A 26,398-nucleotide genomic window follows, 5' to 3' on the forward strand; every position below is an offset into this window, starting at 1 on the left:
ATAATCTCCCAGAGGAAGAAAAGAAATTGCAGTAATGTGGTGTCTTTCTCACAAAATCTTATGTGACTTTAATTTTCTCCCTCTGCTAAAAATGAGATATATGTGTACTGTACACACCTGGACTTTATATTATTTTAAATTCTTCTTTTGGTTGCAGATAGAAAGGTTATCCAAAACCCAATGACTTGCCAATGTGATCTGTAAGTGATTTCTAGAAGAAAATGAAACAGAAACCTAAACTTGTAAAAAATAATTAAAAAAAAAACTTCTGTGTGGCAACGTAAGCAGATGTTGGTGTAGAATTTACAAGGATGAGAATGCTATAAAACCTCCCTTGAGCCACTCACAGTTCATTTCAAGGCCAAGAACGCCCCCAAAATCTGTTTCTGATTTTACAGAAATCTTTTGAAATTTGGCACGGTATTCAAAAGTCTGTGGAAAGAAAAAAAAAACCCTTGCCCTAGCTTCGGCTTCCAACTACGAAGACAGACTTACTTCTTTCAACGGTTTTCACAGATCCGGTGACCCACGCTCTGAAGTCAGAATTAGCTAACTTTCAAAAACATCTGGAAAAAATGAAGGTTAGTATATGCAGCCTCAGATACTTGCTAAAGCATGGGGGCTGGCTGAATTGAGCGCAATCAGAGTTTTCTATCGTTTAGAAGGTGAGGATTTGTACATAAGTATGTACTTCCTGGAGTGGGTTGGGATTGGGAAATTTGTTCTAAATATACTGTAGAAACATTTCTCCTTGCAGAGCTGGAAGAATTCCAGCAATTATAGCCAGATCAGTGGAAGACAATCAAAAGCTTTATGGGGAGGGATAAAGAGGATTTAGGTGTAAACAAAAGCTTGCCAATTCTACTATTTAGCAGAAACCATTTATATGTCTAATTTTCTTTATTTTATGTAGACATGGTTAAAAATTGTACTTGGAGTTGCCACTTCTGCTGTGCTTGCCTTATTGGTGATGTGCATTGTCTTACGTCCTTCAAGAGGTAAGAATTTTCTCTAATTTGCTCTGTCTGCCTAGAATACTTCGGAAAATGCACTAGTGCTTGGTCACAAGCGAACATTTCCTAAGTGCTTATTTTCCAAAGTAAATCTGTTATTTCTAAGAAGACTTATAAGCTCCCAGATATGTTGTTGAGCAACCAGAAATACTGAGGAATTTAAGGCATGGGTAGGAAGAGGTTTCCAGCATTATTTCAGCAATAGAAAAACCTGAGTGCTCTTCTATATCACCCCTACATCTCTGCAAAGTATGTGCTAAATTCCAAGCTTTGACAGGCCTTTAGAGACAATATTTTTAACTAACATTGCTTTCGTTATTGGATTGCCTCATGGAAAGTAAAGATGAGTAAGAATGGAAAAGTTAAAACAGAACCTATGGAAATTTTTATTATGAGTCTTTCCAAAAATTTAGGGAGGCAGTCAAGAATAGAGATCTCGAGAATAGCTGCATAGAAAAAGTGAAATTGTTGTTCTAGATGCAGTAGCCAAGAAAATCAAGTTAGAAGACTAAATATTATTAAGCAAGCGTTATGTTTAGTTATAAATTTATCCTTTTTAGAAAAGCTTAGATTAAGATTGATCTCACTTTGCTAAAACTTGGGAGACTGATGTTGGGGGCTAGTTTGGATTTAAATTAAGACCCTGTCTGTAAATATTTCAGTGATATTAGAGAAATAGATTTTTATGAAACTCTGAAAAGAAGCTCAAGTTCTAAACAGGAAAAATGTACAATAATAACAGGTCTTCTGCCTTGGGGTCCAGGGAAAGGAAAAAAGTTTGTATCAGCAAATATTAAAATCTTATGATAGCTAAAGTGGAAAATATCTTTGGTTAAAAGCTAACTGACAGTAAAGGAAGATCAATGACAAGCCTTTAGCTAAAGAAAGTATGAGTCCTGAATGATTTGTTGCTTTAAAAAATGAAATATAGAAAAATATTTTGAAAAATTCAAAATGCTCATGGGATTTTCACAGAATTACAAAATGAAGAGGTTAACCAATAAAACGAAGGCAATGTTCCTGTATCTTCAGTGTTGATTTTCAGTCCTCATTCCTCTCTGCTAGCACAAGATTATTCTGAGGCTGTTGAGCTAGCCTGGGTTCACATTTTTTATATTTTTTCAAGTTAAAATTATTTTCAGACCGGTGTCTTTCCTCGTTTGGGGGCCATATTTTCCTCACACCAGCAATTGTCAGGTAGTAAATTAGTTCCCATTGGCCCTTTGGATGTTAATACATTCAAAATTAGTTCCTGAATTTTAAAGAAAACTCCCCAATCCTTGAAATGGACACTTTGCTCCATCAGAAACAAATGTTCTGAGAACAAAAGTGTGTGGATTTTATGGTAAGCCTGCACCTTGTCTACAGGCAAGGATGGGTTGCATTTGCACTTTGGAATTATAGAGTCATAATTTCTAATAAGAAATATACTACAGTTATAGTATATAACTATACACATTCATAGATATTTGTCTAATTATATATAATCCCAATCCTTACCCTCTCCCCAAGTTTAACATAGATATATGTTATAATCTACATATATTATAAAAGTCCTATGTTCTTTATAAGCTAATTTTCTGTTTCAACCAACAGGAGATTCTCAGAGCAAAGTAATTTTCAGATAGAGTGAAATAATCAGTTTAAGCTTCAGATGAAATTTTATTTATTTATTTATTATAAGTTTTTTGGAAGTAATTTAATATTTTATTTATTTATTTATTTTGGGCTGCATTATTTATTTTCTTCACTGCGCGTGGGCTTTCTCTAGTTTTGGTGAGCGGGGGCTACTCTTCGTTGCGGTGCACAGGCTTCTCATTGCGGTGGTTTCTCTTGTTGCAGAGCACGGGCTCTAGGCGCACAGGCTTCAGTAGTTTTGGCATGTGGGCTCGGTAGTTGTGGCATGCAGGCTCAGTAGTTGTGGTGCATGGGCTTAGTTGCTCCACGGTATGTGGGATCTTTCCGGACCAGGGCTCGAACCCGTGTCCCCTGAATTGGCAGGCGGATTCTTAACCACTGCACCGCCAGGGAAGTCCCAGATGAAATTTTAGTACTCTTTCAGCAACAGAAAATCATAAAAAAACTGAGAACTATTTTTTTCCATAATACCATTCTTTTTCTATTTTAAGTTTGCTGAAGAACTTATCAGAATGTCAGAACTTGTCAGAATGTTAAGTAAATTGTACAGGGGACAGTTCATTTATCTACTTTCCTGAGCAGGACCGGGGTTGAGACTCTTCTTGCCTTGAGTCAGTGGTCCAGGCAGCCCTGATGTGAAGTGTGCCCTGATGACTTCCCTCTTTTCTCCTCACACCCTGCTCCTCAGCCATCCCCAGTGTGGAACTTCAGGTCCAGTTCTCAGTCTCACATCTGCCCAGCGGCTGGTGAGGGAGGATCTGAGGTGGCAAGGCAGGAGAAGGGAAGGAGAAAGGGGAAGGAAGAATGGAAAATTCAGAGCCAAACAAGCTTCTCTTTAGCCTTCTTTTCACACTTCATCAGAAATCCGATTACCTCACATTTGCCTTAAGCGCCCTCGTATTCCTAACCCAGGATTTATGCACCAGCATTAAGAAGAGTCTTCCTTTAAGAAACTTAAGGACCCCATTATGAAACACTCATTCATTTATTTATATAATAACAAATGAAGTCCCACTAGTTAGTCCCGCTCAATGAATTGAGTTCCACCTGCCCATCATTGTGCTAGTTGGGGAAACAAAGATACTGCTATTTAGACTTTCCTCTGAAAGCACGGTAAGCACCCAGTCTGGATGCTCAGTTGTCACCACGAATATGAGATCAGGAGTTCACTTAGACCACTGGCTCACTTAAACCACTGAGTGTAAGTGAAAGAAGAAGAGAGAGGGGCTTTTCCAAGGAGGGAGCAGGTCCCAGGAACACCAATCTCAGGATTAAAAGAGCTTTGGAGGAATCAGGCAGGATTTTAGGAACAAATAGGGCAACGGAATGGTGAAATGAGAAAGATTCGTTTAGCTCACTCACATAATCATAAAAATAACAGACAACTTTTTTGGGGACTGCCAAGTTTTCCTTTTTTTATTTTCACTGAATGGGAAACACATATGAGTTTCCACCCCTTAGACCCAGGCCGTCCTCCTTGGCCTCAGCCTACTCCTTCAACCGATTCCCTTTCTTTTCTCCTGTCTCTATTTTTTCTCTTGAGATTCTTCTTCCCAAGCATCACTCCTCTTCCTGTGTAAAGATGCAACCAAACCAAGAGTGGAAACTAAGCTCCTCGCCTTTTCCTCGTTTTCGCCAACCCCAAGGATAAATACAGAACTTTTTGTTTCAAGAGATATACAGAGGTGACAAGACAAAAACCAAACACACAAAAAGCTAGAATTGGAAAGTAACAGAAGCTACAGAATTTTGCAAGTAAATTCTGTATGGCCTTGCTTCATGATTAATAGTTTCTGAATTCCTGGACCTTTGCGAAAGGAATTGTGGGAGCTATCTGCACTTTTCTTGATTTCTGTCAAGCATAGAGTTCCCTACATGGTGATAAGCAAACACTCAATAAACACTAAGTATTTTTTCTAAGATTTCTAACATTTTGTAGCAGCTTAATAAATGGTAGCTACCATTTTATTGTGTTCTCCATCATAGCACACAAAGATGGCAACTAGACCTTCTGTGTGATTTCAATAATGCTCTTCTTAAGTCTGAGAGTAGGGAGTACTTATCCCTGGGCAGCATCCCTGTTCCTATCCCCCACCTCCTTGGATCAAAAACAAATATTTTTTCAGAAATTTTGTGTGCAAGGCCCTCATAAAGGACATTGGCAGCTCTGAGGCAAAAGCAAGATTGAAAAAAGGAAGAGATATGATAAAGGAAGCTGAGGTGGGTGAGGATGCAGAATAAGACTGAGTGAGAGAGAAAGAAGAGGGAGATTATGTAGTGTGGAGAAATCCAGGTTCTCCTGGGCAGGGAGGACCTCTAGTATCTGCTGTGAAAGGAGAACCATCATTAGCCTAGCCTCAGACCTCCCTGAAGTCCTCCTGTCTACCTTTGCACACTTTTTCTTTTATTGTTGTTGTTGGTGGTGGTGGTGGTTTTGGCCTGCAGTGTTTTATACAAGTTTGTATTAGTTGTCAACTTTTTAAAATCAGAAGATTTCACATAGAAATGTACATTTTTGGCTTCTTTTTAAATATTAGATCTGGCAACATTGGGCCCAAGGTAATAGTTGACTGAGAAGCAGTTGTCTTTAGATTGACAGTGAATTCTCCAGTTTGCTACGTACCCCAATAGAAAATAGAAAATATTTTCTATTTTATTTACACAAGGTACCATATTCACTTACAACATCTGCTTGACTCCTATAAACACTTGGATTTTTAACCTTTGGACTGAAGAAGCTGCAGTATTCTTCCTGAGATTGAAAATAGCAATCTACTGAATAGGAAAAAACAGAGATTAGCATCCATAGTTATCCATTATCCACAATACCCAGTCCACTGTGCTCCTGGATACTTTGGTTATTTGTTCAACGAATTATTTATTGAGCACCTTCTAACTACTAAGCACAGGTGTAAGGCATGAATGACAAGGTCTCTGGCCTTAGGAAAGGACAATCTGATAATAAACAAGTAAATAAGTGAATTAATAGAGTATTTCAAATTCGTAAAAGTGCTACAGAAAGCAACTGGAGTGGAGGCTGTGTTAGACATCTAGGGCTGCCATGACAAAATATCACAGACTGGGTGGCTTAAACAACAGAAATTTATATTCTCACAGTTCTGGAGGCTGGAAGTCCATGATCAAGGTATAGTCAGGTTTAGTTTTTCTGGAGGCTTCTCTCCTTGGCTTGTAGATGGCTGCCTTCTTGTTTTGTCCTCATATGGCTTTTCCTCTGTGCATGTGCACTCCTGGTGTCTCTTCCTCTTCCAATAAGGGCACCACCAGTTCTATCAGATTAGGGCTCCACCATTATGGTCTTACATAATCTTAATTACCTTGTTAAAGGATTTATCTACAAATACAGTTCCATTGAGGGTTAGAGTTTCAATTTATGTATTTTGGGGGGACACAATTCAGTTCATAACAGAAGTGGTCAAGGAAGGCTTCTCTGAGATTATATTTGAGCCAAGACCTTAAGGACGGAAGGACGCAAGCTGGGGTCTAGACCCTCAATGCAGAGGGAAAAGCAGATACAAAGGCTCTGAAGCAGGAAAGTATATTTGGGAAGTTCAAGGAATCAAAAGGAAAGTGATAGCTGTGAGGCCAAAATTATGTAAACAAATGAACACAGGAAAATACATATATACATATGTACTTACGACTGTACACACATATGTAAAATTTATAGTGATTGCTTACTTAGGTAAGTAATACCTTATATAATTTATTTCAGAATATATCTGAAGTCACAGATGATTTAGACAGAATATAAATCAATATTTTATAAGAATAAATATCATTTAGAATGTCTATATTTTGGGCAGAAAACCATTGTTACTATTATCATTATTGTTACTATTACTACTATTATAACCTCAACAACCACTTTTTATAAAATAAGATATTTGTGAGACCAAATTATCATCAAAGGAGATGTGAATATGTTTTTAAGGCTTAAAAATTTCCCAGTATCAACATTCAGAACTGTGAAACAGATTCCCTCAAATATCTTAAGAGTTTTAAGCTTATTTATTCACTGTTCTTTTGGAGGAAATATGGGGAAGTCTAAAGTGCTGAGGAAAAGTTTCAGAAAGTTCATGGACATAACAGAGCTTTTGAGTTGAGTGTAAACACATCAACCTTGCAGATTATATTTCTCTACTTTGCACTTGGATTTTAAAATCACAGAAGACGAATCTTGGAAAATTCTTTGAGTTTTGTCAAATTCTAAATAATTTAGAAAATAATCCAAGTCTTTGGATGACTCCTATTATGCAGAGGAGTTTACCTGTCTCTGATTTCCAAAGCGAATTGTTACAACTTACACAAGAATATCTAGTCACATATAGTCCTTGAGAAAAACATGTTCTAAAGTTCAAATAGGGGAGGTGGAATCAAGGCTAAAGGTTCTTAAGAACCAGAGACAGTCAAACTGAGCCTTAAAATCTAGCAACATGTTAGGCATAAATTAAAATAATATTTCAATGGGATAATCAATACTAATCAGTCTTTTACTTACTTATTGGTTATTATATATAGAGCAAAGAATTTATTTTTCATTTTAGTATCCTTGTGAATTAACCAAAATTATGTAGTAAAAACAGAATCATTTACAATCTTTATTAACCTTTATTCCTGTTAATAATAAAAAAATAGGGTTGCTTAGTATCTAAATTAAATTTTTTCAAACTGATTATGGTTTTTATACTCGGTAGAAAAACTGATATGATAGGACTCCTTAAAGGAACAGGATAGAAAGACTGTCAAAAAGTCAGATAACTTAGAAGAAAAGAACAAATTTCTAGAAAGATACAAACTACCACAATTCACTCAAGAATAAATAGAAAACCTGAATAGAACTATAACAACTGAAGAAGTTGATTTAGTGATTTTTAACTTCCTGCAAAGAAAACCCCAAGCCCAGCTGGCTTCACTGGTAAACTCTACCGAACTTTTTAAGAATTATTACCGATCCTTCACAAACTCTTCCAAAAAATAAAGGAGAACACGTCTCAACTCACGCTGTAAGGCCAGTATTGCTGTGATACAAAAAATATTCAAAAACATTACAAGAAAAGAAGTTACAGACCAATAGTAGTTACAGACCAATATTTATTATGAATATAAATGGAAAAACACTAAACATAATACTAGCAAGTCAAATCCAGCAATGTATAAAAAGGACTATTCACCAAGACCAAGTGAGATTTATCCCAAGAATGCAAGGTTTAATATCCAAAAATCAATTACTATAATAAGCTATATTAATAGAAAAAAGGATAAAAATGACATGGTCATTTCAATAGACACAGCAAAAGTATTTAACAAAACACAGCAGCCTCTCATTGTAAAAACACTCAGCAGACTAGAAATAGGAGGAATTTCCTCTATCTGATAAAGGGCATCCACAAAAACCTCACAGCTAACAGCACACGGGTGAAAGATTCAGTGCTCTTCCCCTAAGATCAAGAGCAAGACAGCATGTCTGCTCTTACTTGTGTTTAATATTTTATTGGTGGTTGTAACCAGGGCAATTAGATAAGGAAAAGAAATAAAAAGTATCCAGACTGGAAAGGAAAAAGTAAAACTATCTCTATTTGCAGATGACATTGTTTATAGAAAATCCTAAGGAATTCACCAAAAAATATTGGGACTAATAAACAAGTTGAGAAAATTTGCAAAACACAAGACCAATATATAAAAAATCATTTGGATTTCTATATATTACCAATAAACAATACAAAAAATATGTAAATAAATGGAAAGAGATCCTATATTTATAGATCAGAAAACAATATGTTTAAGATGGCAATACTCCCCAAATTTATCTGCACATTAAATGCAATCCCTATCCAAATCCCAGATGACTTTTTCTTTTGCAGAAATTGACAAGCTGATTCCAAAATTCATATGGAAATGCAAGCGATCCATAATAGCTATATTGAAAATGAAGAACAAAGTTGGAGGAATCACACTTCCTTATTTCAAAACTTACTACAAAGCTTACATAATCAAGACCATGTGATACTGGCATAAGGATAGACATATAGGGACTTCCCTGGTGGCGCAGTGGTTAAGAATCCACCTGCCAGTGAAGGGAACACAGGTTTGAGCCCTGGTCTGGGAAGATCCCACATGCCATGGAGCAGCTAAGCCCGTGCGCCACAACTACTGAGCCTGAGCTCCAGAGCCCGCGAGCCACAACTACTGAGCTCACGTATCACAACTACTGAAACGCATGCGCCTAGAGCCTGTGCTCTGCAACAAGAGAAGCCCCCACTCACCGCAACTAGAGAAAGTCTGAGCGTAGCAACAAAAACCCAACGCAGCCAAAAATAAATAAATTAAAAAAAAAAGATAGACACATAGATCAATCAAATAGAACTGAGAGCCCAGAAATAAGTGTAAAAGCCTTACATTTATGGTTAATTGATTTTCAATAAGGATGCCATAGCAATTTAATGGAGAAAGTCTTTTCAACAATTGGACAACTGGATATCAACATGTAAAAAATGTTGGACCCACTTCCTCACACACACCATACATAAAAGTTAACTCAAAATGGATCAAAGACGTATATGTAAGAGCTAAAACTATAAAACACTTAAAAACAAAACCTAGGGATAAATCTTCTTGTCCTTGGATTAGGCAGTGGTTTCTTAGATACGACCCAATGCACAAGCAACAAAGGAAAAAGTACATAAATTGGACTTCTTTGAAATTTAACACTTTGGTTGCAAAAGCTATCATCAAGGAAGTGAAAAGACTACCCACAAAATGGGGGGGAAATGTTTGCACATACATACATCTGATATGCAACTTGCATCCAGAATATATTTTTTAAAAACTCTTACAAATCAATAATAAAAGGCAAATAACCAAATTCAAAAAATAGACAAAGGATAGACATTTACCTCCCAAAAGATATAAAAGTGACCAATAAGCTCATGAAAAGAGACTCAACATTATTAGTCATTAGGAAAATGTAAATCAAAACCACAATGAAATACTAGGAATGAAATTACAGGTGTAGCAAATAGGTATCCATTACAGCCTGCCTAGTGAGAAATGGCTTGGCCTTGGAGGTTCAGTAGAAGTGCAGGGAGTTGAGAGAGATTTTGGAGATAGAATTGTCAAACCTGGGTGCTGGACAAAAGCAGTAAAAGAAGAGTGAGCTTAAGAATAACTCCCAAGTATTTGAATTGAGGAACTACATGGACGACAGTTGCATTGACTTGCAGAAATCTGGAGGGACAGCATGGAATTCCTTTTTTCTTAGCTTTAGACATACTGATTTTTTAAAATTAATTTTTATCGGAGTACAGTTGCTTTACAATGTTGTGTTAGTTTTGCTGTTCAGCAAAGTGAATCAGTTATACATATACATCTATCCACTCTTTTTCAGATTTCCTTCCATTTAGGTCACCACAGAGCACTGAGTAGAATTCCCTGTGCTATACAGTAGGTTCTCATTAGTTACCTATTAGACATACTGATTTTGAAGTGCCTGTGAGATATGCAGGTGGAGGTGTTAAAGAGGAAGTTTAATATATCGTCTGGATCTCAGAGAAGGAATCCAGTGAGGGGTGAGGGGTGGCAGTGGGGGTGGGTGTGAGCCAGCTAAGAAGATGTGATAGAAACCCTGGGAGAATTAAATGGTTGAGGAAGGTGACTCTTTCTGAGGTCCCAAGTAAAACGAATATAAGCCACACCACAACTTAAAGCAGAGATTATAGGAAGATGAGCTGGCAAAGCAGACTGAGTGGGCCTTCAGATATAGACGAGGTTTATTTTCATCTTCAGGGTCACCAAAATATTTGGCATTTACCACCATGTTCTTGTGCATTATGTTGACCATACCCTATGACCTTTACTGCTTCAGAGATCACGAAAAAAATAGCCCTAATTAACATAGCACAACAATAACATAACACACAAAATGAACTTAAACCTGACAATAACTTTGAATAACATATGTTGATCAGTGCTACCTGTAGAAAGAACCATGGGAAATTCTTTCAGAAGTGAGAGCTACTACATTCTTCAGTGAGACATTGAAAGCTTATAGCGAACTCTTTGCTTTGACAAAACTCAAATGGTCTCATTTTCTCCTAATGTTCATTTTGAGGTATAATTATTCAACCCCCCTTGTGTGTTCCTTGGTTCTTGACCTTATTTTTGTGTTTGTTTTGTCTTGTTATATCACACGTATGCTTTCACTTTAAATCAAAAGGTAGTGGTAAAGTGTCCAGTCTCTAAAATTAGATGGAGCTGGATTTAAACCCCAGCTCTGTTATGTATTAGGCAAGTTACTTTAACTCTCTAATTTCCATTTCCTAATCTGTAAAATGGTGTTAATAATAATACTTAGAGAGTTGCTGTGAGTGTTTCACAGGACCACGCATGCAGAGTGCTTGGTACTTATTAGAACTTAGTAAATTATAACACTTATTACTGGTCTAAAGCTACCTCACTTCCATGTTTTTCAAAGTTGTCAGTCTTTGCCCAAATATAATATTAGTTTTAAATAGTTTATTTCCCAACCAAATATCTCCAACATTTGCCCCTGTGGTGCTCACTCCAAAAACAAACATGAGTTGATGCAATGGCTGGAGACATTGCCTATCTGAGGACAACATCTTTGCAGAGGCAGCAGAGAGACAGGTGCAGTGTGCCTGGGAGCCCACGTCACTTTCATTGGAGTGGCCTCATAAGCATCAGTTCCAAAACAAGTATGAAAGTGAGAACAAAAAGACCTACCAGCCATTCGTGTGCTAACTTAATAAACCATATTTTCTCATTTAATTTATGATGAATATTAGAGCTGACATCAGATGTCTCTGTTCTGATACTTATTTGTAATTTTTTAGCACTAGAAAATTAAATGGCAGAAATAGAAATAGAACCCTAATAAAGAATAAATACAAAGTTTTAAGAAAGAATTAGGAGAACAGTGAATCATTATTTACTTGGGAATCATTTCTGTGAATTGTCATTTCTTGGATTCATAATTGAAATAATTTCCAGCTGTGCTTTAAAAAGTTGAAAACGCAAATAATTAAACTATAGTAAATTGGAGTGTTTTGCAGTGTATAAATAACTGTGCTAAAGATGGGCCAAATTGACTATAGGGGCTCTATCAAGAATTAAGTGTTAAGTGGTGTCAGTTATGTATAGAAGAGAGATATGCTCTCAGAATTCTTTTCTACTTCTGCTCAGCTACTTAGAGTTTAAAAATTATAGATGCCAAAACTAAACTTCCAAAATAATCAAAAGATCATAATTCAACATTAAAACATTATTTGGAAAAAGGCATGAAAATTCACGTATTCATTCAGTAATTATTAGTGGAATATTTTTCAGGTGACTAGAACTTGTTTAGTGTGATTGATGCCATAGAGATGCATTTTATACTGACTTACACAGAAACACACACACACATACACACATTCAAAACACTAGAAAACAATGACCCCTTCCCCTACCAGTGCTTTCCCTGTTATCTTGTTTAAATCTAATCTGGGGCAGAATCACTCCCTTTGCCCTTTCTCCACTGCTCAAGGATCAGTGGAGGGAATGTACCTAAGGAAGAGTCCATCTGGACAATGAGCAAGAGGACTGAATAGGGACATAAACATTACAGGCGACCGTTAACATTCCTTGAAAGCCATGATTAGCATTAGCTGTGGGGAGTCTGTCCATGAAGTGTGATTTGCTACGCAGGCCAGACCCATCCACCTACCAGGGGTTTATAAGCAAGGAGCAATTCCACCGACAGGCACAGGAGAACATTGAACCAAGTACAATAGATTCAGTGAAATCACTAAATTTGGATTCTTTGCAGAAGAATCACCTGTGGGGCTTGGTAAAAACTGAAAATCAGGGCCTTATCCCCAGAGATTCTGAATCAGTAGATTTGAGATAAGGACTGGGAAACTTGCTTTTCAAACAAGCACTCCAGCTAACTCGAAGGACAAAATTTTGATACATATTTAAAGGATGGCATGTCCAGGTAGAATTATACATGAAATTTACAACATGGACAGGAGGATAAAGAGTAAGGGCAGGTGTATCTTCGGGGGAGAATTACTGAAAACAAACTAAAATAAAATCTGTCCAGTTGATTTATTTTTTCATTCAACAAATATTTATCATGCTTCCACTGTATGCCGAGCACTGTCCTAGCTGGTACAAAGAACCAGAACTTGGATTGGAAATTCTAAGTACATGTCTTATAACTCTTAATATGTGACCTAAAGCATTGTCTTAGAGCAGATACATTACTCTATTGCATTTATGAACATGTGGTCATTTTCAGCAGGAAGAAAAGAATGCCTAATTTAAATTCTCCCCATTTGATTTGGTATCACTCTGAGCCCAGCCTGATGCCAGGATAATCACACCTTCTGAGCCCATGTGAGGTTAGGAGTAATCACCTATCCCAAATCTGTGCCACAAGCCTATTTCCGCATAAACACAGCTGGCTCCTCTGGATGTGTTCTGTATATTCCCTTATCACTTCATTGGCGCTGGTGGGGCTTATTATCATGACAGTAATTAGTAGTACAATTAATATATATTTAAACTGCTTTATAGATATTGAGTTATAATATGACATATGTTAAGTTCTCTATATAGATCATTGGTATTTATAGCTACTATGCACCCATTTGAAATAAATGACTAACTGGGAAGTAATATGAAATATAATCTCATGTAACTTCTGAGGATAATCTAAATTAGAGGTTAAAAAGAGTAAATAACTAACCCTTGAAATCTTTTTGGGAAATCTGATAAGGATCAGCATGATCATTAATGTTGAAAAAGGAAAATGAGTAGGAATTTTTTAAATAATTTGAAACTCTTGTTTTTTTATAAATTTTATTTATTCATATGTGGGATATTAGTACTAACCCTATTTATGATCATAATTGGACTATTTCACTTATTGAACCCTAGGATGACCAAGATGTTCTAAGTATAACTGATGAATTCCATTATATTAGAATAAAAGTTAATCTTAATTACATATACTAATAGCTTAATCTGAAACTGCATTTCCCATACTGTGATTTTAGTAGATATTAAAAAAAAAAATCCCAGTGGTCAAATTAGTTTGAGAAACAATGATCAAAAATATTTGTTCAAAAAAATATATATTTATTTGAAGACTACTGATAAGCTATGACAATAACAAAAGCTAACATTTATTGACTGCCAAGCATAGAGCTAAACGTTTCATTTGAATTAGCTCACTTAATTTAACCTTCTATAAAAATGAAGATTAATTATAGCTAAGAATTTCTCAATTAAACATAATTGCAAGTAAGGAAAATTATATGCAAGGATACTTAAATAGGAAAATCTATTATATAAGTCATTATCCATAATCAAACCATTATTTATGCTAGACAAAAAAAGATATCACCAAGACTATATTCATTTATTGAATTAATATTGAAAAAAGTTTAAAGAAAAAAAATTACCTAGTTTTTTGGTATTCACAATACAGGAATTCTCTAAATTAAAATTTTTTTCATCTATTTTTTCATCAGGGTTGTGAGGACACAAATTAAATATATCTCAAAAGGAAAATAATTTCCATTGTAAATAGTGTTAGAATTTCCCCTTGACTATATTAGAAACAGATTACAATTTGCTCTTAAGAGAGTTAAATAAAATTGAATTAAAATACTTAGCAATTATACTAATGCTGTTGCAGTAAAATGGTAGTATTTTATTCATAGAATGGGAATTATAAAATCAGTGGTATGAATTTTGCACAAGACCATTTAACTAAATAGAAGCACTTTCATTATGAATAATTGTATGGCATGTACAACCTTACTTAGGATGCAAAGAACCTGTACAAAGATGATTATTAGAATAATCTAATGTTATTAAGTATTTAGTGCCTGGTTGCTTAGGGGTTCATCAGCCACTTATGTTCTTATAGCTACAGGATAAGTTTTAGTAAATTGAGAAAATAACTCATGGTCCTAATCAAAAGTATGGAGCATACATACATCAGTGTGAATCAGTTAAAACTGCAGAAGATGCTATTATCCAGTTGGTCAGTTTGACCTTGTCACATGGCAGTACATTTATGTGACTATAAGGTTAACAGAGCATGTTGTGTCTCAAATTTCAAAACCTAATGTGGTAAAATTGGAAGGTATTATCAGCATTTTCTAGTCCAGTCCTTTATATTATAGATGAGCAAGCTGTGATGCCAGAGATTAACTTACTTAAGTCATATAGGAAATTAGTAGTAGAACCATTCTGTAAAGAAGAGGGCACAAATCTCATCCATCCACCCATCAATCCTTCATTTCATGAATTCATTCATTCAACAAGTATTTATTAAATGCCTATTATGTGCTAGAAACTAGGGATGTGGCGGTGAGCAAAACTTAGACATGGTCTCTGGCCTATGGTGACTGTTTTGAGAATACAGTGGGAGGTGAAGAAATATGAATAAAATAATCACTCAAATACATACAAGATTACAAACGAAGACAAATGTTCTAAAATAGGGAACCTGGCCTATGGTAATATATAAGAAGGGAACCAGACCTAAACCAGGGGATCAGGAAGGGCTTTCCAGAGAAAGTGGCACTTACATTAAGCACTAAAGGCTGAAGAGAAGTTATAAGGAGAAGGGAGAGGGTGGGAAGAGGTTCAGTAGCCCTGGATAAAGAAATCAGTATTTGAGAAACAGAAAGCCCAGCATGTTTGGAGTCTACAAAGTAGTGAGAGTGGGACAAGAAGGGGCTGGAGAGGTAGACCATTCCAGACCAGCTAGGGCCTATAGTCCAGACTAACATTTTTGGTCTTTATCTTAAGAGTCATAGAAAGCTGTGGAAGAGTTTAGCAGGAAGATATAAATGTATAGCTCATCTTTGACAGTTTTATTTTTACATGAACAAATACCAGATTCATATATGCTATTCAAGGTATAGGACACTTTTCTAAGTTTTGATTCTGTAAGTGATGGCCTGGAGAAGGGGTAAGGTGGGAGGGATGGAGAACAGGAATATGGATTGAAGAAGGTTTGGAAGTTGGTTGCCACAGTTTCTGGTATATCTGACTGTTTCAGGGCTCTATAATGAATTTGTTCTGATAATGGAAATCACGTTTGAAACATAAATTTGTTTTGGAGGGCTCAAATACAGGAGAAATTGGTTTGTGAGCTACTTTAGGTTAGTTTTTATATGGAAAACCTCTACTCTTGGAATTTCCAAGATCATTTGTATAGATGATGTGGTTTTCTTTTCTTCTGGTCCATTTTCTCTTTATAAAAACCCCTAGCCAGGATAAGAAATTATCTACCTTCATTAATGCCTCTCTTGAGATGTCTGAAGGTAAGGATTCTGGATGATGTCATCTGATCAACTGGGATGCTAAAATATATCACTGATAAATCAGTAAAAATCCAAGGCAAGCATATGTGAGGAACTACAATGAACTGCTTAAAAGGCAAAGTTTTTAGTGAAACCTGCATGGTCTGCAATCCCAGCTTTGTAAGACCTAGAGTTATCGGAACCTCATCTCATCTTTCTTCTTAAAAACCTCTGAAAATTCTTCACTGTCTGAAGAATAATATCCCTGCTTCTCAGTGTGGTCCCCGTCACACTCCTCAAATTTTCCCACCAGTGTTCCTTTCCAGGCAGTCAGACTACTTCTCTAAGCCTCATTAGCTTGTCTATCAAAAAGGAAATACTACTCAGAGCTATTAAGACAAGAGTTAAACAAGGATTTAGCAATGGCAGATCTTTTCATTATATGAGGAATAACAGATGAGAGACATTTGATTTATTCATCTTCTTTTAAGTAATAATATGTTTCCTCCTCCCCCAAAGTTCATAACTCTGAAGGAAGGACAACAAGAGCACTCACACTGAAGGATATTTTAAATGGGACATTTTCTTATAAAACATTTTTTCCAAACTGGATTTCAGGTAAGTGAATTATTTCTTTACCTTTTGTTTTTCTTTAAATGTATGATTTTTGGTTTTTATTTTTATTGTCAACAATTCTCTATGGTAACATAAGCCATCTTAGTTGAAATGGATAAAAACAGCAATTATTTAGATAAGTCAAGTGGCCAACAAAACATTTTTTCACAGAACTATTTAGACAGGGTTTGTCCAATAGTAATGAGGCCAATACAGTAGTAGCTTTAGCAGAACAGTAAAATCTGAGAGTGCACTGTTAGAAAAAACTGATCATATGATAGAGCTTTTCAGAATGGGAAATAAGCACCTATTTAGAAGAGGTCATGAGAATTTTACCAAAAGAAAAATTCCATTGTTAACCTAGATAATCTGAGAAATGAACAAATCCTAACTTGAAGACAAATCCTTTAAGGTCCATAAAATTGATATTTACATATAGTTTTTCAAAATAGTATGTTGTCAAAAGAGTCTAATCAAACAAGCGGTAAGAGCAACTAAATTGTTTATATTATATATAATTTATATCTAAAGTGCCACTAAACACAATAGAATATTTTCATTTTCTCTTTAGAAAATAATAACCATATAAAATAGGTTTTTAACTAAGTCAAACACAGCCTAAATGGAATATATATTTTTTTATTGCAGAAGAAACATACAATTTTAAACTGGTTTATTCTCTTTGTAACACAGAAAAAGTCCAAATTTACTCCTAAGCACCCTGAACTGGTTAGAATAAGGCTCCTACTAGTAAATATGGCATTTTTGTGTAATGTAGAAAAACAACCCTTTCCTCCCTTCCACCATCAACTTACTATCATATTTTAAATTTGACAAGGCAATATGTACCAGACAGAGAGGAAAAAGAAAGTCAGTATGTGAAATAAGAGAGGTTTCTCTTTGTTATAAATGTATTTCCTGTTAAGGGAGATCATTTCAAGTTTTGTTTTCCTTCTTGTTTAAAGGACAAGAATATCTTCATCAATCTACAGATAATAATATAGTATTTTATAATATTGAAACAGGAGAATCATATACTATTTTGAGTAATACCACCATGGTATGTATCCTCCATTATCTTCCTCCTCAAAAACCTCTGTCAGCTCTTCACTGACCAAAGAACAGAGTCCAAACAACTGAGCACCTGATCTGGACCCAACCTGCCTTCTCAGCTCCATCCCCCACCACAGTTATCCTCCCATTCTCTCTTCTAGTCACACTAGATTATTGCCCTTGCCCGCTCAAATCACCTAGCATTTTCCTTCCTCTGTGGAACAGGTATCCTATGAGATAAAATGTACAAACTCAGTTCTTGTAGTCAGGCAAACTGAGGTTCAAATCCTGGCTCTGTCATTTACTAGTTATGGAGCCTTGGGTAAGATTCCACATTATTCCATCCTCATCATGCCTCAGGTTCTTCCTCTGTAAAGTAGGAATAATAATACCTCTTTGGGTTAGTATAAGAATTAAATGAAGTATCATTTGAAAGTGCTTAGGATAGTACCTAATAAAGGCTCAGTGACTGGTCCTATGATACATAGGAACATGTTATTCTGTCCTCCTGGACTCTCAGACCTCCTACTTTCTCTACCTCCAAGAGCCTAGTAATCTTTTAGAGTCAAGCTCAGCTATTTCTCCTCTGTGCAACAAACCATCTTATCATTTGCATTCAATCACTTCCTGTTTAACACTTTTGCAATGTTATATCTCTTTTATAAAATTTTCTAAATTGTAATGTTATTTATTTAGAAGTTTACTACTATAAGCTTCTTGAAATCAGAAAGTATATCTTATTTATCACATCCTCATCCCCTAATGTGTAGTAAATTTCTTTGTATACAGTAGGTACTACTTAAACTTTAAAAAAATTGCTTTGAATGTATATGTTGGAGTATATCGATGATATAATATTCTTTTAGAACTACAAATCTATATGGCTGTTATTTTTTCTGTATTCTAATCAACTTCTTCATAATTTCAGAAAAGTGTGAATGCTTCAAATTATGGTTTATCACCTGATCGGCAATTTGCATATCTAGAAAGTGATTATTCAAAGGTATTGACTATTTAATTTGGGTTTATCTGATTGTATCTCCTACTAGCTCACAGATTGGTTTATAAAAGTAAGAGGAAGCAAGAGTCTATCTTTATCTCTAAATATTCAAGAAATAGATGCAATTCTAGCTGAGCCCCCAAAGCATAACAGAAACATATACAAATCGTTCAGAATTTGGCATTCTTGTCTGGTTATCATCAAGTAGTAGAAACTACTTTCATCTTAAGGGAAAAACTTATTTTGGGGGCACTGATATTCATCAGAAAAAAGTTATTTGGTATCATGAATCATTAGTCAATTCTCACATATTTTAACCTTGTTGATATTTATTATTATTGAAAATGGAAAAATCAAGATATACCTTATTTAATTCACTTGCTTTTTAAGGAACCCCCATACTGTTCTCCATAGTGGCTGTTTCAATTTACATGCCCACCAACAGTGCAAGATGGTTCCCTTTTCTCCACAGTCAGTATATTTATATTTATATATATATATATATATATATATATATATATAAATAAATTAACCCTGGTAGACCAGGGGTTTAAATCTGTGTCTTCGAAAGCCTAGTGTAGGAGAATCCCACATAGCTGGACTATTAGGCCTTACTTAATTTCCCCCTCCTGAATGAAGTTGTGGATGGAAGATAATCACCTTATTTTTTCTGCTTATGCTGGTAAAAGGAAAGAAGAATTTACTATCAAATTCAACTTCTAATAGTTACTCTTAGATCAAGAGCCTTTTGTTTTAACTGCCATTTTTCATATTCTACTTGAGATGCAAAACTCCCTTAATACACAGAATGAAAAGTCAAGCTTGCCCCTCCCCCATTGTTCAGACAGCTGATTATTTTCCAGTGGACCAGGTCTTGGTGACCTGCAATCTTCAGAAAGATATGTTTCAATCCACTGGAGCTTCCTTGCCAAAAGTTTGAAAGCCCTTTAGGAAACAAAATCCAGAATAATACTTGCTTTATTCACTAACCACAGCACAAATAAACTTAATGAGAACCGAGCAGTTTTTTTTTCTGGAGGAATTATACGCTATATATCTCTTATTTATTTTTTCAGTCTCTACTATTTTAAAAAACTATGCTCAAAGAAAAGCAAGCATTTTGCAACAAAACTATATGTTGAATAACTTCTCTTCACCCAATTTTAAAGGGTTATTATCATAATAATTACCCAGGTGCAGGGTAATCTTTATGGGACTTGGAAATTATAGTGGTTTTACTTCAATCAAGGTAAAGCATAAGGGGAACATTTTGTAGGGTAGAGTGTGTCAGAGAAATGCTTTTTATGTTAAGAAATGTCTTTGGATATGCTTTTTATGGAGTGAGGGTTGAATCACTGCTGAGATTAGTTCTGGAATTTGGATGAACAGCACAAAAGTCCACAGTAAAACTCTTTAAATGAGACTCATTTAGAATTGAAACATGTCTTTCCTAGTGCTTTGTGAAAATAGTCCTTTTATAATTCTGAACCTTGAATTGAGTGACCTATGATTATACGTTATTGACCTGAGCTTTTTAAGAATCATGATTTGTCTTTGCCTCTTCTTCCTGACAGCTTTGGAGATACTCTTACACAGCAACGTATCACATCTACCACCTTACAAATGGGTAAAACTTCATGTCTTTTTATTAACACTACTTAAGTCTCATATAGAGACTTTTTCACTCCAGACTCTGATTTGAGGTTAAGACTGAGGTTAAGAGGTTAAGACTCTTGTTTCTGGTCTTAATTTCTTACTTCTTTACAATATATGTATACCTATACAACTTAAGAAATTCAAAGAAATACTCCTTTGGAATAGTCACCTCTTTTTATTTGACTAGTATCTTACATTTTTATACGCTCTATAGTTTTACTTTTCCTACTTTTGAACACCAAATTATAAATATATAATTTATAAAAGTACACATATTTATAAAAGTACCAAAAATGCATGGGAATGATACAAAATGTTGGGGAGAGGGGGCTCCTTCACTGGAAGGAAGCAGAAGGGAGGGAGATGCAGCATTAAATTTAAATTTAATTGATTTTAAACGAATTGTTTTTTAAAATGTAAAATGTTAATATCTTTTAAATTTAGATGTTAAATTGTCATCTATTATATTATTTTTTTATCTTTATGTTTAATTATTTGAAATATTTACAGCTTAAAAGAAAAAAAATTAAATGAATGAATAGGTAGGCAAAGGACTGAGGGAGAGAATTCCTGGCAGAAAGAACAACATGTAAAGGCCCAAAAGGAAATGAAAGCACGGAATGTTGGGGAAACTCAAAAGTAGGTCATTTGAGTAGAAATTGGAGGCATGCTTACTAGTAGGAGGTGGTGTAAGTTTAGGAAGGAGTTGAGGCCAGAAATCATGGACCAAATAATAATGAGGAAACCATTAAGAATAGTTTAGATCTCATTCTGATGACAATAGGGAATCACTGAACGGTTTTAGATGGGAAATGACATGATCAGATTTGCACTTTAGAAAAATCTTTCTAAGTACGGACAATGAATTGGTTAAATTACTCATCTTAATGTGATATCCTATTTGCTGTTATATAAAAGTGAAAATAATTGTATGGCTTGAAGAGGCACTGAAAAATCTTACGGTCTATTTCCCCTTTTGTCTAGTAAGAACACAAAAATTTTTTTGAACTTTATGTTTCTACTTCTTTTAAATGTCCAGAAAAGAATAACTCTGATCTTCTTAAACTGTCAAATCAAGAAATAGGAACTGCAATGTAACGTAGACTCTAAATCCATCTAATGCACTCTGAGTCTTTTTCTCTGTATCCACATTGTTACCAAATTCAAGAAGTGTTTATTGAGCACTTACTATGTGAAAAGCATATGTGGGGAGACACAAATGAGCTTGAGGCACCAACCCTATTCTCAAGAAACCTTTAGACTAGTGAAGTGGAAACCTTACTCTTTCAGTAGAATTTCCTTGTTTTTCTTTTAATCATTTTGAAATTCTCCACGTCCTACCTATGTTGAGGTTCACCAAATTAAACAGCACTCCAAAAGAAGATGACAATACTAATATTTCAATCATGGTTTGTATAAGCTTTATGGCCTAGAATCATTTTAAATATTTAGCTTTTGTGCAGTGAATTTAATCAAACCACTATTTTGTTTGTTTTTTTCTTGCACAACCATCTAATTTGCCAGATTGGTTTTTTGTCAGGTAAATATACCATAATTTAAGGAGTGAAGAATGACAAATTTGTTGAGATTCAAGGCAAGACGGAATATCACTCATTCCAAGTCTTCTATGTGCCTCCAAAAGGTTTATAAAAAATCTACCATAGAGAAAATGAAGATAGTTCTGATTTCAAGCAAGGGAAGGATTACGGAGGAGATGACAGCCTTTGTAAAGCACGCTCCTCCACTTTCTCTCATACTGTAAAACACAGACAATGGCAGCTGTGGTGACCCGCCTGCCATGAAGAAACTATGCACTGAGATTTTCAGCTTGGTGCTGTCTGCATGCTTGCATAGATGATTCCATGGTATATGGAAACCTAAGGCAGTGTTACAATGTCAAAGGTAACATGGACACTGGTTTGAGAGAGAATTGTAAACGAGGGATGAATGTCTTCTCTTCTGGGACGTTCTTTTGCCTGTGCCCTCGTATGTTGATCTGTTCCAGACTTCCCAGGGGCCTGGTGCTCATAAACTGCCCTCCAGCAATCAGGATTCCCACTGCAGCACCAATAGTCTCCTTCCTCCGGGGACATCACTCTTTCTCCAGTCAAAGCTGATCTGTCTAGTGCCATGTTCCCTCATTTGTCGCTAGGCCTCGTACTTCATGACCTAATAAGTTAAATCAAGGTGACGTGTGCTGCACATCTTCACAGGTGTCCAAAATTTAAAAGAATGGGAAAAGTAGAAATATCAAGCATATGTTTAGGTCCAGGTTGGAGAGATTTTTTTTGGAGGGGGCAGACAAGGAGTCTTCCTTCAAGCTCTTCACATTATACTTTGGAGGCAGGTCTTGTTTTGCATCTCCACAAAAGCATTCTTGATGAAACTATTCATACAGTCTTCAAGAAGATAATAGTCAAAACTTAAGCACAGCATCCTACAACTCTTTAACACTTATAAAACTCTGAACACATTCTTGCTGAAGAACTGTAGAAACTCCACAGTGCAAGTCAGTCAATTGAATATTTGCAGGGCGACTCTAAGCATCAAAGTGAGATTTTTGGTCAATAATATATTTGAAATTTTCCCATGGGTGGAGTGGAGGACTTTCAAGCTTAAGGCATACTGCCCAGTATATGATCTGTTTTTTCAGTTTAGCTTGAGATCAGATGTTCCTTTCCTTTTCTGATTTCAAGTCAGATCCCTGGGGAGATTGTCAAATGGCATCTTATTTTCAAAAATTTGAAATGCATATGCATTCACAGAGATGGCGGTTGTGAATGAAAATGTGGAAGAGTACATATTAAACTTCAGCACAATTATAGAATTTCAGAGCTGGAAGGCTTCAGCAACCATCTCAGCCTGGTGTGTACACATTTTACAGTCCTGAGGGTTAAAAGGCTTGAGTTTAATGAGGGGTCTTCCAAGAGCTAGTGATATGATGTTTAAAAAGTCATATCATTTCTCTAACCTCAAGTTTATTTTCTATAAGATGAGGGGGGTTCCATTAGGTAATTTCTGGAGGTATTCCCACTTTCTCAGTCTATAACCCTTTAATCCACTCACCTCAATATAAAAGGTCAGAAGTTAAACGACCTGTAAGTAACTAGTGAAGAATTCCAACTACTACCCCATGTCCTCTGTCCCATGTTGTCACATTTTTTCCATTAGGTTTGAAGAAGCAGAAACGATGATGCTTTATGTTCATTGTTTGTTTATTTTTTTCTTTTTATACCTGTTATTTGCATTGAACAGCAAAGTTTATTTATTTATTTTCTTTCTTTTCTTCTAGAGAGTTTATAAGAAGAAATGAGCTTCCTCGTCCAATTCAATATTTATGCTGGTCGCCTGTTGGGAGTAAATTAGTAAATGTTTAAATTATAGAAGTGTTTAATCATTCAAATAAAAGAGGAGCCATTTGATTTTGGCCTTTGTTAAATTTCCATGCCTGAAAGAAAAAAAAATACATTTATGACTATTTTAAGTGGTTAAAAACGGGAAGAGTTTTGATAAATTGAAACCCATCTGAGAATTCCGTAAAATCTCAAGCTCATGGATAGACTTCTTTAAATATCGCAGTCAAAAACTTTATCCTTATACTCAGCCAGAATGCGCTGTGCCAGAAAGCTCAGGAAAAATATGGTTTTCACAAGTTTCCCAGACTAGCTTCAGACAACATGAAATTTTGTCCAAGCTCTTATTTAAGGACTCTAAATAAAGATTAGATCTGGCTAGCTATTAATATTCAGAGATTTATTTGACTTTCTGTCAATATACACAATTATTTATTTAGGTAATAAAGGCAATGAATATAATAGCAGACTTTATTCTCTATTTAATATATAGACTTTAAAATCATAATTTTTATGTTATGTTAAAAATCATAATGTTAGTATAAGTTGGTTGGGGTTTCTTGACCTATTAAAATGATATCTTAGTTGTGAGCCTTTTTGCATCTGGATTATCACTCTTTTTAAAAGTATTAGGTGAACGATTAACACAAACATGCAGGCTTTATTGTATTTCTTATGAAATTTCTCCTTGTTAACTAACTTACCACCACTTCTAGGCATACGTCTATCAAAACAATATCTATCTGAAACAAAGACCAGAAGACCCACCTTTTCAAATAACATATAATGGAAAAGAAAATAAAATATTTAATGGAATCCCAGACTGGGTTTACGAAGGTACGTGTATTCTTTTTTTACTGCTGCCGTTAGGCTTTTAATTGAAAATAATCGCACACGTTTAGTAACGTTTAGATGAGTGGTATGTTACTGAGATGAATGGTGGCATTTCTGAAAGCTGTTATCAGGTTATGAACAGGACGTGCAAATTCTGAAAGAACAAAATCTTGTTATCTGACTTGCAGAATTTATTTTCATGAGCATTATAAAGTGGTAGCAATAATTTATATTCCAAGAAGTATATGGTCCTTAGATGCTGTATTAGTACATTTTCTCGGGTTTGTTTTTTTCTTGCAAAATAAACCTTTTTTCCAAAACTAGACAACTGTCTGTATTATTTTGCAGGAAAATATTCTCGGCTCTTGGTGCTCTCATGAATTTTGTCCTCTTTCTGGGTCATGTAGTATCTAGGAATTAACTGGACTTTAAAAGGTCTTCTAGTCCTTGCCTTTATTAAAAATGTATATAACTGAATTAACTGGTTTTTAAAAAATATTCCCAGGAGAGAAAGTCAACTTTCAAGTTAATGTCACTCTGTAGTATAAGTACAGTTCTCCTTGTTTTGGCTAATTTAGATTACTGTAAAAATCAGAAGCGGCCCCCAAAGGGAAAATTAATTATTGTTGAAATGTTTACTATTTATTTTAAAAATTACATTTCTGATTAATGTCAGTTCCCCAGAAGACTAATTGATGTTTGATATGGGGTATTAAGTTAAACTATTCCTCTAAACCTAGATCATTTATCTTTTGATAACCAAAGCATGGCATATGTCATATCCACATTAAATATATTATTTCAGTTAATAAATGGCTATATACAATGTACTTTGAAGTATTTATGATGATTTTAACAGTACACTGTCATAGTAATTAATATGGTAGTATTTATTTTTCAGAGGAAATGCTTGCTACAAAATATGCTCTCTGGTGGTCTCCTAATGGAAAATTTTTGGCATATGCAGAATTTAATGATACAGAGATACCAGTTATTGCCTATTCCTATTATGGCGATGAACAATATCCTAGAACAATAAATATTCCATACCCAAAGGTATGTGGAATACTTTTAGCAGATGCTTCCATTTCCCTGGTGTCAAAATGAGCAACCAATACCATGAATAGAGGTGGGATCAACAAGTTTGGAGAGCTTCTTATCCTGGTGCATTGTAAGGCAAACATTGTGCTGTGCTCTATTATTTATGTGGACATCTGTTGCTTTGGACATCTGGTTGGGCTGGATGAAGTAGTCTTTGCAAAAACCATTGCAGAGTCTTTGAAAAACATATGGTCTAGATCATGGAGGAAAAACAAGCTTAACTTAATTTTAATTTTTTTCATATTTCATGCTCCAAATTCGGGTAAAGTTCTGTTTTGCAATTCCCTCTTGAATTCTCATGTAAATTCAAAGTAGAATGGGAAATTAAAATGTTGAATGTGGTGCTCCTGTCAGGTCGAAGTAAGCCTGAGTTATGGTCTTTTCTGGACATACATGGTAGGTTAAGTTTATAAGCCTAGGCTCTTCTTTGAGGGAATTAGACATGGTGTAAGCCCTCAGTTTCTCGTATAAACATTCTAGAATCCTTAGCTTACATACTTCACATGCAGTCCCATGTCTCAAGACAGTCAACCTGTATGCAAAATAAGAATGGCCAGGTCACGGTGGAGAAACGTCGTATCCTAATTTAATTTAGACAAGAAATCTGAAAGGGAATCAAATCATAAATTCTCCTCTTGCACAAGGAGTGGAAGTGATTTTAGGATTTAGCTCTTTGTTCTTAAGTCGTGATTGTTTTCCCTTGCCAAGGGGAACACTGTCATAGATGGAGCCAATGGGTCCCTATATGTGACAAAGACGGGATGGATATGCATACACACAAGTGGATTCCAA

General features: G+C 35.3%; 1 protein-coding gene across 2 annotated transcripts in view; it reads left to right on the plus strand.

The window, feature by feature from the left end:
• The first annotated feature begins 447 nt into the window (after positions 1 to 447).
• FAP (fibroblast activation protein alpha) overlaps positions 448 to 26,398 on the plus strand; it is a 71,124-nt gene continuing 45,173 nt past the window's right edge. For both annotated transcript variants that reach the window (XM_060152769.1, XM_060152768.1), the window contains exons 1-9: positions 448 to 581; positions 914 to 998; positions 16,514 to 16,612; positions 17,575 to 17,669; positions 18,591 to 18,665; positions 20,237 to 20,289; positions 23,611 to 23,683; positions 24,388 to 24,508; positions 25,407 to 25,561. In XM_060152769.1, coding sequence (XP_060008752.1) covers positions 576 to 581; positions 914 to 998; positions 16,514 to 16,612; positions 17,575 to 17,669; positions 18,591 to 18,665; positions 20,237 to 20,289; positions 23,611 to 23,683; positions 24,388 to 24,508; positions 25,407 to 25,561 — 762 coding nt within the window. In that variant the 5' untranslated portion in view covers positions 448 to 575. The remainder of the gene's footprint in view (positions 582 to 913; positions 999 to 16,513; positions 16,613 to 17,574; positions 17,670 to 18,590; positions 18,666 to 20,236; positions 20,290 to 23,610; positions 23,684 to 24,387; positions 24,509 to 25,406; positions 25,562 to 26,398) is intronic.

Source organism: Lagenorhynchus albirostris, chromosome 6 (assembly GCF_949774975.1).
Source record: "Lagenorhynchus albirostris chromosome 6, mLagAlb1.1, whole genome shotgun sequence".
NCBI classification, from domain to species: Eukaryota; Metazoa; Chordata; class Mammalia; order Artiodactyla; family Delphinidae; genus Lagenorhynchus; species Lagenorhynchus albirostris.